The sequence below is a fragment of the Pistacia vera genome, unplaced genomic scaffold, assembly GCF_008641045.1.
Source record: "Pistacia vera cultivar Batoury unplaced genomic scaffold, PisVer_v2 Contig1012, whole genome shotgun sequence".
In the NCBI taxonomy this organism is placed as follows: domain Eukaryota; kingdom Viridiplantae; phylum Streptophyta; class Magnoliopsida; order Sapindales; family Anacardiaceae; genus Pistacia; species Pistacia vera.
In genome coordinates, this window is record NW_022195042.1 from 31,529 (window position 1) to 49,109 (window position 17,581).

General features: G+C 34.7%; 4 protein-coding genes across 4 annotated transcripts; 3 read left to right on the forward strand and 1 right to left on the reverse strand.

Moving 5' to 3' along the window:
• Nucleotides 1–3,500: 3,500 nt before the first annotated feature.
• Nucleotides 3,501–4,297, forward strand: LOC116113775 (RING-H2 finger protein ATL64-like). The gene has a single exon (XM_031399971.1). It carries the CDS (start codon nucleotides 3,501–3,503, stop codon nucleotides 4,206–4,208), a length of 708 nt encoding a protein of 235 aa, XP_031255831.1. The 3' UTR covers nucleotides 4,209–4,297.
• A 3,016-nt stretch (nucleotides 4,298–7,313) lies between these two features.
• On the forward strand, nucleotides 7,314–9,543 carry LOC116113869 (RING-H2 finger protein ATL5-like). Its single transcript, XM_031400060.1, has 3 exons — nucleotides 7,314–7,593; nucleotides 9,353–9,405; nucleotides 9,487–9,543. Exons 1-3 carry the CDS (start codon nucleotides 7,314–7,316, stop codon nucleotides 9,541–9,543), a joined length of 390 nt encoding a protein of 129 aa, XP_031255920.1.
• A 1,018-nt stretch (nucleotides 9,544–10,561) lies between these two features.
• Nucleotides 10,562–11,143, forward strand: LOC116113962 (pectinesterase 3-like). The gene has a single exon (XM_031400142.1). The coding sequence runs from the start codon at nucleotides 10,562–10,564 to the stop codon at nucleotides 11,141–11,143; it is 582 nt and encodes a 193-aa protein (XP_031256002.1).
• Nucleotides 11,144–13,088: 1,945 nt separating this feature from the next.
• Nucleotides 13,089–15,098, reverse strand: LOC116114134 (probable pectinesterase/pectinesterase inhibitor 7). Its single transcript, XM_031400310.1, has 2 exons — nucleotides 14,085–15,098; nucleotides 13,089–13,969 (listed from the first exon to the last, which is right to left on the reverse strand). Exons 1-2 carry the CDS (start codon nucleotides 15,076–15,078, stop codon nucleotides 13,278–13,280), a joined length of 1,686 nt encoding a protein of 561 aa, XP_031256170.1. The 5' UTR covers nucleotides 15,079–15,098; the 3' UTR covers nucleotides 13,089–13,277.
• Nucleotides 15,099–17,581: the final 2,483 nt, after the last annotated feature.

A 17,581-nucleotide genomic window follows, 5' to 3' on the forward strand; every position in this document is an offset into this window, starting at 1 on the left:
CACTTTTGGAAGAGCCCACTTAATAAAGTCCACCCAAAAACATACCATGCCCAAATTGTTTATTGTAAAACATACGTGGATTTGGATATAAATAAATCAAATTGTGGTATGCGATCACTCTTCTAATTTATAGATAGATTTATTACATATCATTTATTATTANAAATCCCATGCAAATATTCATTTCTTTTCTTTAACTAATTTAATTACCCAATCTTATTAAAATTATTTATTAAATCAAAGTGGTTGGTTGTTAAACTTTGCCACCAGCCATAAACAATCAGATAGTTTTCATTCATTTAGTAATGGCATTGCATCAAAATAAATAATCAAATTTAATTTACTACTTTTTGTTATAAATGGAAGTAGGTAACTATGAATTACTCATTTAAAACTGAAACTAAAATCAGATATTTTTCTTCTATTTTTATACTCATTTAATTTGATAAGTCTCTACAAAATGAGATGCCCATATCAGACTCCGTTTCCTTAAAATTTTCTGGTACAAACCTTTGTTTTTTTCGCGTGGGGCTAGTAAAGGCAGCCTACTGCTTGTAGCCGACATTTATTGAAGCTCAGCTGGTAGGCTCAGCTACACTTTTGGAAGAGCCCACTTAATAAAGTCCACCCAAAAACATACCATGCCCAAATTGTTTATTGTAAAACATACGTGGATTTGGATATAAATAAATCAAATTGTGATATGCGATTACTCCTCTAATTTATAGATAGATTTATTACATATCATTTATTACTAGCCGTAAATTCAATAGATAAAGAGAAAATCTTATAACATCTCCAAATAATTCTTTAAATAACTCAAAATTTTTATTATAAAGATCAAACTCTTTATTATAAAGAGTTTATTTAATAAAGAGTGAATTTGACTCTCCATATTTAAAGAATCAAATTTCACTTTCTATCATAATTTTAAATAATAAATTACAAGTTTTTTTTCATTTTATTTACGGTTTATCTCTTCTATTAAGTTTTTTTTTTCTTAAAGAGTCTATTGAATTTGAATAAACAATTTATTTTTTATATTTAAAAATTAATTAAAATACTTTTTATTTATATAAAAAATATTTTTTAAAATAAACAGCATCATAGATGCTCTTAGATGGTAGAATAACATCAAAGACAGGAAAGATAATTCCATTTGCATTGAAGCAGGGACAGGTTGAAAGGATAATTCTAAAATACAATCAAACACTTTTGTGATGGGACTTTAAACAAGTGAAAATACCAGCAAAAAGAGATATCATAATAAAATATGATGGAAAGCATGCATGGGGTGAAAGACTTTGATTTTCTTGTTGGATTGGAGAGAATATAAAACGGTGGGGAAACCCAACACAACCAATATGTTAACAATGGTCCAGTCACCATATTGTAGGATCCCGTATATATGCTCACCCTCACCCACATTATTTTGTGGATTTATCTAAAACCCTTTTTGTTCTAAGATATCTTTGTCACTGTCATCTCAAATTGCGTTTATATTAATTAGTATTAAGGAATTATTATTAACAGACAAGCTAAAGAAACTTCTTAACAGGTTTTGGATGAAATCTCTTGTCAAAATACATATAATAATTGACCCACTATTCCTTTCCTAGGCGCGCCCATTGGCTTGGATCATTTATAACTGCACTTAGTTGTCGTACTTTGGACAAGATATTTTGGTTTTTGGATAAGTTCACCCATGTTGCTGGATAGATCCCTCCTCAACCAAGTGGATGCATAAACTTAAATTCATGAAAGCAAAGGAATGTTTTGACTAATTTTCAGATTTTTGTTTTTGTTTTTGTTTTTTTTTTAATGGGCGTGCAGCCATCTACGACTACATTAATAATAAGTTCGTTCACTGAATGACAATAGATGTGGAGGACGAAAATTCCCCTACTCAATAAATTCATTGGATTAGAGTGTGATGGTGCTGCCAACTTGATTGATATTTAAAACGTCTATTCTTATTATATAATGTCATCTAGTTTGGATTAATTTGGCCCGTTTAATAAACCCCACTCAGTAAACACCACCGAAAGTTACATATATAAATGCTAGCAAATTAGGCCTCACTAAATTGGTAAGGCCTAAAGGATGATACTGTGCGTAGGATTGGCTATATATTGAAGATAACGCCGAATGCAAAAGATTGCCTTTGTTAATGTTATCAAAATCAACGCAATAATAAAACCATGAGGTATACAACTGAATATAAATAAAAAAGAGCAATAATTTTCTTTATGTAGAGTAAGTTACCAAAATAAAGAACAAAATATAAATTTGCCGAAACCACGAAATCCAACACATAAATTCCCAATGGCTAATTCAGGAAGTACATACAGGTGTGCTTGTTTAGTTATTTCCGGTAGTATTTTTAAAATATTATTGTTAAGTAGAATTATGTGGTTATTATGAAGTAGAATTTCAAAATTAAAAATAATTAAATAATTTATGATAAAATTTTGAGAATAGAAAAATAAATATGCATTTTGATTTGGAATACGAATAAGATAGGGAAACAAACGCGTTTGTTTAGTTATTTGAAGTAATATTTTTGAAATATTATTATTAGATAGAGTTGTGTGGTTATTAGGAAGTATGATTTGAAAATTAAAAATAGTTGAATAATTTAAGATAAAATTTTGAGAATGGAGAAACAAATATACATTTTGATTTGGAATATTAATAGGATAGAGAAATAAACATATTTTTTAATTATTTAAAGTAGTATTTTTGAAATATTATTATTAAATAGAGTTATGTGGTTATTACGATATAATTGGATAGTTATTATGAGGTAAAATTTAAAAATTAAAAATAATTGAATAATTTGGAATAAAATTTGGAGAACAGGAAAATAAAGCTTTGTTTGGTTCAAAATTTTGGGTTTTTGGAAAAAGTTTTTTGAAAAAAGTTAAAAAAAAGTTGAATTGGGCGGGTATTACGATGTATGATTTACAAATTAATAAAATACCCTCTATGTTTATTTTTTTACAAAACACTCCCTATAATAAAACATTAAAAGTTAATAAAAACACCTCCAATCCACCCTCAAATACGGACAGCCGACCACCACCGTCGGAGGGTGGCCGGAGTCGCTGTAACAAAAACATTAAAAATATTTAGGGGTATTTAATTAAATTAACAAATTTAGGGGATTTAAAAAAAGTTGAATAAAGTTGAATAATATTATGAGTTTTTGGATATTTTACTGTTTAACTTTTTTGGGAATACTAAAAGTAGTATTCTCAAAATCCAACCAAACGAAGCCTAATGGAATTTTGATTTGGAATCAGAATAAAATATTTAAACAAACATCGATTAAAAATTAAAAAACATTAATAAAATCCGCCAAATATCAAAGAGGCAAATCAATCAAACTCAGCACATAGGAACCTTCCTTTCTCTTTCTCATCCCATTCCCCAATAAAACCCAACTCTCACTCACTTCACAATTCTGTGTAACCCATTTTTTCTTCTGTCGTCAACTCATGGACTATAACACAGCAACCTTCACAGTAACCAGTCATCACAATCCGAACAACTACAATTTTAATGGAAAGATAATGCTATCTTTAGTCATCATCATGTTCATTGTAGTTTTAATCTTAGTTTGGTTCCGCAGCTACGCCAGGAGGTACTTTCACCGCCGCCATGGCCATACGGGCCACCACCACTTCTTTCTCTCCTCCACCACTAATTTTACCAACAATAATCACATAGGTGCGCTTCCTAATCAAGCTTTAGACCTCTCTACCCTAAAAAAAATCCCTACTTTTGTTTACGCCTCTAACACTCACAAACATCAGCCAGAATGTGCGGTGTGCTTATCAGAATTTGAAGACGAGGAGAAAGGCCGTGTCTTGCCTATGTGTAATCATTCATTCCATGTTGACTGCATCGACATGTGGTTTCACTCTCACTCTAATTGTCCACTCTGTCGAACCCCGGTTCAACTAGATAATCCAGTCCCCCCATCAGCACAATCGGTGGAAGAGATGGTGTCAGTGACTGAACCGGCCGGTTCAGTTACTGCAGGGGAGGAAGGTGAAACAGGTTGTTCGTCTTCTACTTTACCGCATCTGGAGCTAGTGGGTGTATTAGTGGACATGCCTAAAGTGGACTCTGGAGGTCTGGATGACATGGGTTTAGATGCACCTGAAGAAACTGGGTTCAAATCTTCGGGTAATCGGGGTTGACATCGGAGAAAAAACACACCAAGCTTAATGTAACTTGGGACAAAGTAATGTACATTTTGTTTTTCCTTTTTTTTTTTTTTTTTTTTTTGACAACGATACTGGTCATCCTGTTAGAAACCGAGTGACTTGAACTCAGACAACCACTTGACGACGCAGGGATGATTCATTTTGTTTTTCCTGCTCCAAGTTGTACACGTTAAATGCTAACTTAATACAATTTTGATTTTGTGTAGGCTACTTACATAATTACATTGGTCTCACTCCTAACTTTTTGCTGATAAAATATAAGAGGGCCAAAAGTTTAAATATCAATTCATATAAGAGTAAACAATATTTTCCCACCCAAGGCTTGGCGAATCTCCAAGTTCCTAGTTCCCACCCCTAGTTTCATAAATTCTAGATTCCCACCCTTAAACTAACAGAAAACTCTCACTCTTAAATTAACAGAAAACTATTTAATCTAATAGTTAAAAAGGTAAAATAGTTATTTCAAAGATGAAAATTTTAAAATAACCCTTCACTTCTCAAATTTACCTCATCGGTGATTTTAGGCCATTCCAGCCTGTTTTCGATGCAGTCGGACCCTCTTGACACCACCATTACAATTCCCTCAACCCCTACATCAAAACCCCTAACCTCTCCGCCTGATTGAACCCCCCAATTGTCGGCCACCACTCTTAGTTTTAGTCGGCGTTTCATCCAAATTTCAGTAGGACTTGACATCGGAAACCACCCCCAACACCACCAATAGTATCACTAGCTTCCCCCCACCAAAACCCAACATCGCCAATCGCAATTGCCTGTCGATCGCCGTCGCCTCTCTCTTAGGTTTTTACGTTTTGTCATGTCTTTCTAGCCAAATTCTGACACCTCACTGAGGTTCAATCGAGTGAAAAAATTAGGGGTTTTAGTGAGGAGGATAAAGAGATGTTGATGGTGGTGTCAAGGAGGTCCAATGGTGTCGAAATCAGGGTGGATTTTGGCTTGGTCGAGATCTCTATGGGTTATTTGAGAGAAATTTGAGATGTGAGTATACCTGGGCAAGGGACCGGTCCCTTGCGGGCCCAGGCCTGGGCCCGTTTGGGACTGGTCCCAATTGGGACCAGTCTCTCATGGGCCTGGGACCGGTCCCAGGCCCATGAGAAAAATCAGGACTCGGACTAGGCCTTAGGCCTGGTCCGGGTCTGGTCCCATGGGCCCAGGACCGGTCCCATGGGGTTTGGAAAATTTTATTTTCCCCCCTCAATTTTTTTTTTATATTTTGGGGGCAAAACGAAATTTTATAGGGGGTTTTTTAGTATTTTTTAGGGGTTGATTAGTAAGTTTCTAAAAATTTAATTAATTTTAAAAAATAATAAATTAATAGTTAATTTTAATTTTTAATATAAATATAATATTCATATTTCACACATTCACGCTTCACAAATAAACAATTAAATAATTTTTTTATTAAATTATTCATCTTCAATTTCATCGTCAACACTAGTTACATTATTCAAATCTGTATTCCTAATAGGCATTAAATTCCCAATGGCTAATTCAGGAAGTACATACAGGTGTGCTTGTTTAGTTATTTCCGGTAGTATTTTTAAAATATTATTGTTAAGTAGAATTATGTGGTTATTATGAAGTAGAATTTCAAAATTAAAAATAATTAAATAATTTATGATAAAATTTTGAGAATAGAAAAATAAATATGCATTTTGATTTGGAATACGAATAAGATAGGGAAACAAACGCGTTTGTTTAGTTATTTGAAGTAATATTTTTGAAATATTATTATTAGATAGAGTTGTGTGGTTATTAGGAAGTATGATTTGAAAATTAAAAATAGTTGAATAATTTAAGATAAAATTTTGAGAATGGAGAAACAAATATACATTTTGATTTGGAATATTAATAGGATAGAGAAATAAACATATTTTTTAATTATTTAAAGTAGTATTTTTGAAATATTATTATTAAATAGAGTTATGTGGTTATTACGATATAATTGGATAGTTATTATGAGGTAAAATTTAAAAATTAAAAATAATTGAATAATTTGGAATAAAATTTGGAGAACAGGAAAATAAAGCTTTGTTTGGTTCAAAATTTTGGGTTTTTGGAAAAAGTTTTTTGAAAAAAGTTAAAAAAAAGTTGAATTGGGCGGGTATTACGATGTATGATTTACAAATTAATAAAATACCCTCTATGTTTATTTTTTTACAAAACACTCCCTATAATAAAACATTAAAAGTTAATAAAAACACCTCCAATCCACCCTCAAATACGGACAGCCGACCACCACCGTCGGAGGGTGGCCGGAGTCGCTGTAACAAAAACATTAAAAATATTTAGGGGTATTTAATTAAATTAACAAATTTAGGGGATTTAAAAAAAGTTGAATAAAGTTGAATAATATTATGAGTTTTTGGATATTTTACTGTTTAACTTTTTTGGGAATACTAAAAGTAGTATTCTCAAAATCCAACCAAACGAAGCCTAATGGAATTTTGATTTGGAATCAGAATAAAATATTTAAAAATTAAAAAAACACTAATAAAATCCGCCAAATATCAAAGAGGCAAATCAATCAAACTCAGCACATAGGAACCTTCCTTTCTCTTTCTCATCGCATTCCCCAATAAAACCCAACTCTCACTCACTTCACAATTCTGTGAAACCCATTTTTACTTCTGTCGTCAACTCATGGACTATAACACAGCAACCTTCACAGTAACCAGTCATCACAATCCGAACAACTACAATTTTAGTGGAAAGATAATGCTATCTTTAGTCATCATCATGTTCATTGTAGTTTTAATCTTAGTTTGGTTCCACAGCTACGCCAGGAGGAACTTTCACCGCCGCCATGGCCATACCGGCCACCACCACTTCTTTCTCTCCTCCACCACTAATTTTACCAACAATAATCACATAGGTGCCCTTCCTAATCAAGCTTTAGACCTTTCTACCCTAAAAAAAATCCCTACTTTTGTTTACGCCTCTAACACTCACAAACATCAGCCAGAATGTGCGGTGTGCTTATCAGAATTTGAAGACGAGGAGAAAGGCCGTGTCTTGCCTATGTGTAATCATTCATTCCATGTTGACTGCATCGACATGTGGTTTCACTCTCACTCTAATTGTCCACTCTGTCGAACCCCGGTTCAACTAGATAATCCAGTCCCCCCATCAGCACAATCGGTGGAAGAGATGGTGTCAGTGACTGAACCGGCCGGTTCAGTTACTGCAGGGGAGGAAGGTGAAACAGGTTGTTCGTCTTCTACTTTACCGCCTCTGGAGCTAGTGGATGTATTAGTGGACATGCCTAAAGTGGACTCTGGAGGTCTGGATGACATGGGTTTAGATGCACCTGAAGAAACTGGGTTCAAATCTTCGGGTAATCGGGGTTGACATCGGAGAAAAAACACACCAAGCTTAATGTAACTTGGGACAAAGTAATGTACATTTTGTTTTTCCTTTTTTTTTTTTTTTTTTTTTTGACAACGATACTGGTCATCCTGTTAGAAACCGAGTGACTTGAACTCAGACAACCACTCGACGACGCAGGGATGATTCATTTTGTTTTTCCTGCTCCAAGTTGTACACGTTAAATGCTAACTTAATAAAATTTTGATTTTGTGTAGGCTACTTACATAATTACATTGGTCTTACTCCTAACTTTTTGCTGATAAAATATAAGAGGGCCAAAAGTTTAAATATCAATTCATATAAGAGTAAACGATATTTTCCCACCCAAGGTTTGGTGAACCTGCAAGTTCCCACCTCTAGTTTCATAAATTCCAGATTTCCATCCTTAAATTAATAGAAAATTGTTTAATCTAACAGTTAAAAGGGTAAAATGGTCATTTCAAAGATGAAAATTTTAAAATAACCCTTCAATTCTCAAATTCACCCCACCGATGATTTTAGGCCATTCCAGCCTGTTTCCGGCGCAGTCGGCCCCTCTCGACACCACCATTACAATCCCCTCAACCCCTACATCAAAATCCCTAACTTCTCTGCCTGATTGAACCTCCCAATCGTCGGTCACCGCTCTTAGTTTCAGTCGGCATTTCATTCAAATTTTGGTAGGACTCGACACCAGAAACCACCCCCAACACCACTAATAGCATCATTGGCTTCCCCCCACCAAAACCCCCAACATCGCCAATCGCAATTGCCTACCAATCGTCGTCGCCTCTCTCTTAGGTTTTCGCGTTTTGTTGTATCTTTCCAGCCAAATTCCGACACCTCGCTGAGGTTCAATCGAGTGGAAAAGTTAGAGGTTTTAGTGAGGAGGATAAATAGATGCTAATGGTGGTGTCGAGGAGGTCCAATGTTGCCAGAATCAGGCTGGATTTGTGGCTTGGCCGAGATCTTTATGGGTTATTTGAGAGAAATTTGAGATGTGGGGGTTATTTTGAGAAAAAAAGTAACGGTGTTAATTTAAGGGTGTGAATCTGCAATTTATGAAACTAGGGGTGGGCACTGTGCATTCGCCAAACCTTGGGTGGGAAAATGTCGTTTACTCTTCATATAATAATTAGGGGTGTTCAAAAGAACCGTTCGGAACTGGAACCGTTGGGTACCCGGGGTTTGGTTCTAGTTCCAACCTAGAACCAATCGTCAACGCGTAGGTTCTAGTTTCTATAGTCAAGAACCGGAATCGGAACTGAGAATCGGGACTGAAATGAAAAATTATTAAGGAGTGGGGTTTTTTTTTGTAATTTACCTGTCACATATAAAAACTTTACATTAGGGCAAAAAAATTTATTGTTTCTTTCTCCCCTTACCAGTTCTCTTCACCAGTTCTCTTCGTCTATGTCACTCTTTCTCCCTGTTCACTCACGTCTATGTCACTCTTTCTCTTACTCAAACAACATTCATGCACAGACAAAATACTCCTCTCAAACTCAACTCCCAACTAAACTCACCTTCAAAAATTTTCCCTTTTAACTCAAAACCCTAACCCCTCACTTACCCACTTCCACACTATTCTCGAACTTCACTTCAATTCACTTTTCACCTCTTTTACTCACATACTCAGGTCAGTTTTTTCTTTTTTTTTTTTAATTCTTTTTCTGTTTTGTTTTTGTATTTTCTTAGTGGGTTCTTGTTCTTTATGGCTAATGAGTAGAAAGTTTCTTACTTTGAAGATGTTGATGCTAAAATGGGAAGTGAGGGTTGTCAGTGTTCGAAGTTGAAGTTGGTTTGTTTTTGGAAACAAAAATGTGGTTTTACCATTATCTTGGAGTGTGGTTCTATTGATTATTTGTTCTTGAAATTGTAGGGAATTGTTTTGTCTGCCATTGTTGATCTTGCCGCTTGTGCTATTTCAATTTTGTAATTACAACTTTTTAAGTTAATTTTGTGGCTACGAAGATTATGTTCAGGCATTGCATTGTTGGCATTTCTTAAATATATTTCAAATCTTAACACTGAATTTCTTTAGTTTCAGTAATATGCAGACGTAATGTGTTTGATATAATGCTCAATAGAAAGTTTTTATGGATTTTTTGGAGGTAATGAATTTTATAGGGTACCTAGAACCAGAACCGTTGCTACAGATTTTAGTTATAGTTCTGGGTATCTAAGAACCAAAACTGTCGATTATGATTCCGATTTCAAAATTCAAGAAACCATCTATTCCAATTCTTTAAAAAAATATAGGGTACCCCAACCGAATACCCCTAAATTAATAATGGCTTACTTTTAGGAAAGAAAATAGTTGTAGATGCTCCTAAATTGTCGCTTCACCAATGTCGCCAGCTATTGTCAGATATTTACGCTGACTTTGACTAGTCAATTTCCGACACCGGTCTCATCAGCTCATAGGGCCACATGACTCGTATTATGCAATTATTTATCAGTTCTATCCATCTGTTATAATGTCATTCCTTACAAATATTTGTATGTAAAATTTAATTATATAAAACATTAGTTTATTGTAATATAAAATAAATTTGTATAATTTAAGGGTCAAAATAATTTGTTGTCATAAATTTATGTTATGATATAACTATTTAGATGGTAACTTTTTGATTTGATTGTTGTAGCTGTAATACAATAAATATACATAATTGATTAGAAGATGCACAACAGTTAACTGAAAGAGGGAATGAAACGTAACGTAACAGATTGCGTTGGTGGACATTGGCCAAGCGCTTTTTTCTCACGTTTAGCGGTCCTCCTTAAATCTCTCTATACAAACAACCCTTTAGGAAATTTTTTGAAGAATGGTAAAAGCTGTATTGTCTTAACTAACTTAACTGAAAAAAACAATATTAAGTTATAACTTTTTTTAATTTAAAACTACAATAATGATCATTCAAGAAAAGTAGTAACGAATAAAGAAGAAAAATCAAATGGGATCTTCAACCAGCATTATCTTCCTCTTCCCTCTATCCCTTTGCCTCGCACTACAGCCTCTTCTAATCGTTGCTCTTGAATCCAATAACAACACCCAATATGGTACGCAAAACGGCAGTTTACTAGATAAAGTTTGCAATCAATCCAAGGACAAGGAGCTCTGTTTCTCGAGCTTTAAGACGAACCCTGAAAGCGAGAGAACTCATGACCTAACGAGCCTTGCAATGATCGCGCTCAATATCACATCTTCCAATGCCTCAAATACCTTGGAGTACATCACGTTCTTACGCAAGAACTCGAGTTTAGATCCTGTGATTGAGCAGAGTCTCGATGATTGCACAGACAATTACATGGACGCGTCTGAGCAACTTGATGACTCCGTTGCTGCTTTAACGGCAAATGCATATAAAGATGTGCGTGTTTGGGTGGAGGTAGCAATTTCTGATGCACAGTCATGCGAACAAGGGTACACAACAACTTCTGGAAAGTCGTCGTGGCTGTTAACTCATCACAATAACATCTTTCGCAAATTATGCTATAATCTTTTGCTCATTATGAATCTCTTGGCTCATAAGTGATCACCGTATCTCTGGCTTCAGTGTTTATTATTTGTCAATTCTAAAGCTCAATCTTTGTACTACATTATATTACTATTATTGTTATGATTAAGATTATATTATTGAGATAAAGCTCGATATAATATTTAGAGTTCAGCTGGTTGTCGACTATGCCGCATTAGCAGATTCTTCAATCGAATTTCCAGTTGGTCGATTCTGTGATAACGATTGGTGAATAAGATGAATGCTTCCAGAAAAAGTTCCTGATTCAGAACGAGAAAACTTGACGATTGAAATACACATTTCTTCTGATTTTTGGAGAATTATATGATATAGTTCGTCGGATTTGCACATCAATGTTTATTGTGAAGGTTTGGAATTGATTTTCATTTGGATCAGCTCATCCATAAAAATTCCTACTTACTGATGACATGATTTTTTTCTAAACTGAAACAATAAAAAGTTTAATTGTGCCATGTGTTGTATAGCAAAATTAATCTGGAAGTTCATGATTTTTCCTACAGGAGGATTGAATTTCATGGTAGTCTGATTCTGACCTCATTCTTGGTGAGCACGCTGTTACATCTCAATGAATCTAATCATTTTTTCTTTAAGCAATTGTTTATGGTTTCGTATTCGTAAAGAGGGTAACCCCAAAGCCTAATTTTCTTTCCCTAAACAAGTCACCTGGTTCACTAATAGTCAACTCATGTTTCTTTTGGAGGTCATCATCAGATGGTTACGAAATTATAAGTCTAAACATATCTAAACCACTCTACATCACTAATTAAACAATTTGGAATACTGATCACTTTCTGCTAGCATCTTCCCATCACTTATGTGGGATGTTATTCTTCATTTATGAAGTTTGGAGCAAAACTTAAATAGACCATTTTAAAATTGTTTCATACATATAAAAATTCAAAAGTTCGGCATAACTTGTTGAAGTTTCCCGTTGCATTTTAATTATAAAATTATACCACACCTAAAAGTTATCAAGGCAGGCCATATCCCATTATCATTAATTAATCTATTGGGATCTAAGAATTCAGTACAAGTTGCAGTTTCTTAATACGACTATCTGAATAAGAATACAAATATTATTTGTCAAAAGCTTGGAACCTAGCTAGGTAGGAAGAAAGTGGACACGAGCTGCGAAAAGATTGAAGGTTCCCAAGAATTATTTTAATTTGTCAACCTTAAGACTTGTTTTAAGATGATCCAGTTCTGTGATAATTTTGTTTCTGCCTAAGAAAGTCAAATTTTAAGACTTGAACTAGAGTATTAACGACACAAAGTCTCTGAATTCAAACTCCCAAGATTTAAAAGTTAGGACTTCAGACAAACAAGTTGATATTCAATCGGACTTTGAAATAGAGCCCCCCACGTCTGGCATAGGTTTCGTGGTTTCAGGTTTCGGCAGCTATCGTAGTTATTAAGATAAACTAACAGACATGTATTTTTATATGACTCATTAGTCGGTGCCGCGACCACGAGCCGTCGTTTACTATTTCCTTACCTAATTTTCCGACCATGTCACCAACACTTAAGCCACAATCTCCGTTAACAAATGAATTTCCCGTCAAATTTATAATGTCAGTTTTAATATCTGAAACCATCAGCTTTAGTTTTAATCTCTGTACTATGTGATGTTACTTGGCAACAAACGAAGTTTTGTTTTTCCAATTTGAGTATTTCATACTCTACTCCTACTTTAGTTTCAGTCTTTCAGATGAACACACCATCTCAACCACCTCTGCTCTTCCTGAATTTTTTGTTCGTGAAGGTAAATCTCCAGACTATTTCTGGAGATCTGCGGTCCCCGAATGTGTGTCTTTTACAAATTCACTAATTAGTAATAATTAGCTGATTCGATTTATCAAACAGATCTTGATAGATATGGAACAAATAATAAATATTCCTTTTTAGGTAGTCTGCGAGCTGCTGCTCAATCGATAATAATTAATACAAAACTTTTAAAGTGATCAATATATTTTATTGCTGAAATAACTTGGAACGAATACCCAGCTATACATTTGGATAGCTTGGGTAATACATGGCTCCTTTTGTTGCCTTAAAAAAACAATTAGTATGAAACAAATAAAAATAAAAGAAAAAACAAATAGCTACATCCACTGATCAGTTATTTTATGGCTTATAATAAACCACCAGTGTAAGGCACTCCTGTTTGTGGTAACCAAGCATCCCCAACGAGGAAAGTGGAGACGGTGAAGTTTGCGGCATTTGTAGCATTAATGACATGGTAACCAGGCCATGTGACCCTATTGGTTGTGTTCGATCCAGGTCCTGTGTTATTATACTCAGCATAATATAATGTGCTCAGAGCAAAATCTCCACTCCATATCTGCCAACCAGCTGGGTTTATCAAACTATCCATACAAGACTGCATATAAACCGTTCTCGAGTACTCTTTCCATGGTCTACCCAGATATGTGTTCACCGTTTGATTGCTTGAAGCCAAATCATCCGCTGCTCTAATCGTACAATTATGAATGGATGTGCCTGTATTCTGGTTAGGGTCGGTTCGACCTTGTGCGGTGATGGCATTAAATTGTCCGCTCATCGGCAGCCGGGGATATATGCCACAGTTTTGGAGAACAACGGCAGCGTTCCCAAATATGAAGTCAACCGTACCGTAGATATCGCATTCGCTATAGAATTGCCTTAGAGAATGTGTGTATAAGGTATCTTGGTATGCTTCAAAGCTGCAGCTGTAAAATGTAGACAAATCTGCCCCACTGCGAAGCGCCACAGCCTGGTGCTTGACTGCTCCTGCCGTGTTGCGGAAGGTTATGTTCACTGCAACAAAGTTTGGTGCCACCACAGCTGCAATTTTGTTCATGAAATAATCAGAACAAGCTCGTTTTTTTGAGTTAAAAAAAATAAAAATAAAAATAATAATAACGGAGTACACGGAGAAAGTTGAGTAATAAATGCTTACCAAAGGTGCCAGAATTGAAAGTAGTCCACCCATCAGCAACGCTTCTGTTGCCAGTGATCACTGTCTGATTAATGCCATCTCCTATCATCATCAAATACTTCTTGTTCTTGGCAATGGACACATACTCTTCATACACACCCGCTTTGATATATATCAAGAAGTAGCCATTGGTACCATCAGTATTGTTTGGAGCGGCATTAACAGCATCATTGATGGTGGAGAAATTTCCAGTCCCATCCTGACACACTATAACTATATCGCTCACTAAGACTTGATCAGTGGTTTGGGAAAGTTTTCTTCTGCTCACAGACTCGTAAAGAGCCTGATTTTGGGCAGACATTTTCAGCGGTAAACGTCCGTTTGTAAAAAGGAGTTGCTTCCTTGTAGGCTGATATGTGGCCCTTTTCTGTTGCTTAGGAACCCAGCCTTCTGTAAAAAGGGCAAGAGAGACACTGTAAAGTTTTGTGTCATTAGAAAGAGAGGCTGATATACCATTGTTCACGCTCGAGGACGAAGATGTTTCTTTCAGGCCATCCAAACAAGTCTGTTGGTTTGTTAAAATGGCACTGAGTAAGCTTTGCACATCATCGGCTTTCATGGTAGATAGGGTATTACTAGTCTTATTGACAGTTTGATAAGAGCTATAAAGAAAGTCCATATTATTACCAGCTAGTACTCGGCAATCTTCTAGAGCACGAATAGTTGGCTTTGATAATGTGGACCGGCGTTGAAGATATTTATCAACTAAGCTCAGGAATTTTCGAGATTGGTAAAAAGCTTTACCGAAGCAGTATCGGCCAGAATTGTAGACATCTCCGGTTTGGTTTGGGAGAATAGATTTGCAATAGTGAGGGTCTGGAGCGAATTTGCAAAGGGTTTCTCGTGAGACAGTAGTACTCCTTGAAGCCTCATTTGCTGCACAAGATTGATGGGCAAAGAAAGGAAGGGAAATAAGAATGTGAATTGTTATGAGAAAGAAGAGTTTAGAAGCCATTGTTTTAGAGAAAGGAAAGAGGTAGATTGAGTTTGAATGATTTTGTGTTAGCAGTGGAGGTATATATAGTAGTAGCGAGGGAGAGGTAGCTTGGTTTTGTTTAGTGAGACGAAGAATTTTGTAAAGTCAAATTGAAAGACTTAATCAAAACGCGTAACTGGCGTCGAGCTTGATGAATCGATAGAGAAGGCCATTACAATTTGTGGAGGAGTTGTTATTCAAAATGTATACCTTGCTTTCCCACCACAATTTTCAACGATCAAAACATGCTCCCAATTATTCAGCTTTTTAATTAGTTTGGATTAATACAATTATGCTTATGAGAGAATGTTATAAGATTTGGACTATATATTTTATTTTAAGCATATAAGCCTGGAAAAGCTTATCTCCTATACCTAATAAAGAGAAGCTACTTTTATGTATTCCTTCCATTTTAGAATCATATGGACCAAAGTAAGACATATTTTTTATCATCAAGATTTTATTTTTATTATATTGAATTTTAATATTCGATTAAAACTTCCATACATATAGAATATGAGTAGCATATCAATTAATATCAGTATAAGGTTAAATAATGTTTCTCCTTAACTACTCTGGCAGTCAATTGGGAATTAATTATGATATTTACGATTAAATTAAAAGTGTCAAAGAGCATCCAAATATTTATCAGACCACCTAAAAAGGAATATTATTTATTTTTCGATCCATATGCTAACATAAGAAGTCCAATAGAAGCAATATTTGAATTGACAATCCATAAAAAATACCCATATTGAACTCAGTTAGAACAATATAGATAAGTAATAGGAATTATTGAACAACTAAATAGAATTGATAAGACTACTATAGATGGTTTAATTAATACTGAAAAAAGTATTGCCTTTAAATGGAAGATGATTCTCATCTTCAATTTAATAGTTACGATTTTTAAGTTAAGGCAATACTTATTCAGTATATAAAACTGGGATCATAATTAATATTGTCAATCATATACATTATGATCCCAATTTTATATACATAACATAATTGTTTAGATTACGGTTTGATTATTTATTAGTTTATTTGTTGATTGTCGTGGAGAGACTGAAAGCTCGTAGAGTAGAAAGTGAGATTAACAGCATTAAGTGGGGTGAAGCCCAATAGAAATTGACTTAGTTTAATGTGAGTCGTTTGTCAATGTTTCTCATGTCCAGAACTAGAAGGTCAATCTGAGCCCAACTACTCCATAATTTGTAGTCATATCAATTTGTTATTGTCTGCTAGTGCAGGTTCAATCTGGTTGGTAAGGGTGTATTTTAACTAGATTTTTCTATTTGAGGACGATGACTTATTTAATTGGCATGCAATTACAGTCAACACAACACCTTCAATTGATGTGAGGCTCACGTCTCACGTATACAACTGATGTTTTTCTTAAACAATTAAACATGGTTATAATTGTTTTGATGTTTGCATCCTCTGTCAGACAGGGTTGAACTAAACTAAAATACCCAATTACAATACGTTAACTTACCATCACCATGCATTTTGAGAAGCAATAGTGAATGTAATTACCTTACCAACAACCCATTATGTTAACTTACCTTTCTCACTCACTTGTCAAGTTGAAATGTAGAAATCAAAAAATATATATATATATATCAACTAAACTAGATTCGCTGCAAGCGCGTCAACTTAATTTTTGAAGTTAACTAGATTGAGTACCACAAAGTCGAACGCAAGGGTGGCCTATATCAGCAAGTCAAAAACAATTCAGAGTGTTAGATTCTCGAGTTTTAACACGGAATTGATCATGTGCTACCAAAGTAATATGAAGGTTCCTCTAACTAATTTTAAAATCTCTTTCCTTTCAACTTGTTTTTCTGCCCAATGATATTTTTCTATATATACAGAAAGCAAAGATGTAGTTGCTATAAAATTACCCAACTGTCGTCTATATTTGACCAGAACTCTCAAATGGTTTCTTTTCTTGTAGTGGCTCAAAGTTTGAATTCAAACACGTAAGATTTAAATCAGATTCTATTAATATGAGAAAACTAATTTGGTAAACATATTAAATATACAGCTGTGAAATGGAGGCTGAACGTGCAGGCTGGCATCCCAGTTGGTGGTTCCAGGTTCAGTACCCACCTGCCTAGGTTATTTACTTAAAACACCGACATTTTCCTATGACTCCTGCCTTATTTTTCTTCTTCTAGTAATAAAATTTGAAAATATTTATATTTTTATTGCATGTGCATGCTCTCGGGAATCTGGATAATTATAAGGATTGGGATTTGTTGACTCTAATTGGACATCGCTCTCGACTAACCCGTAACCCGCTGAACTCGTTCCTTGCATCGATCCCATTTTGTTTAACTTAAAAGCTTTATTTATTCTCACAATCGGCTTAATTATTAATTTGATCATTATGGTTTTAGTGCGGCGTGACGTTATGTTTGTCAAATTTGTTCTGCTTTTGCTAATTGTTTCATGTTTTTAATGTATAAAACTTTCTATT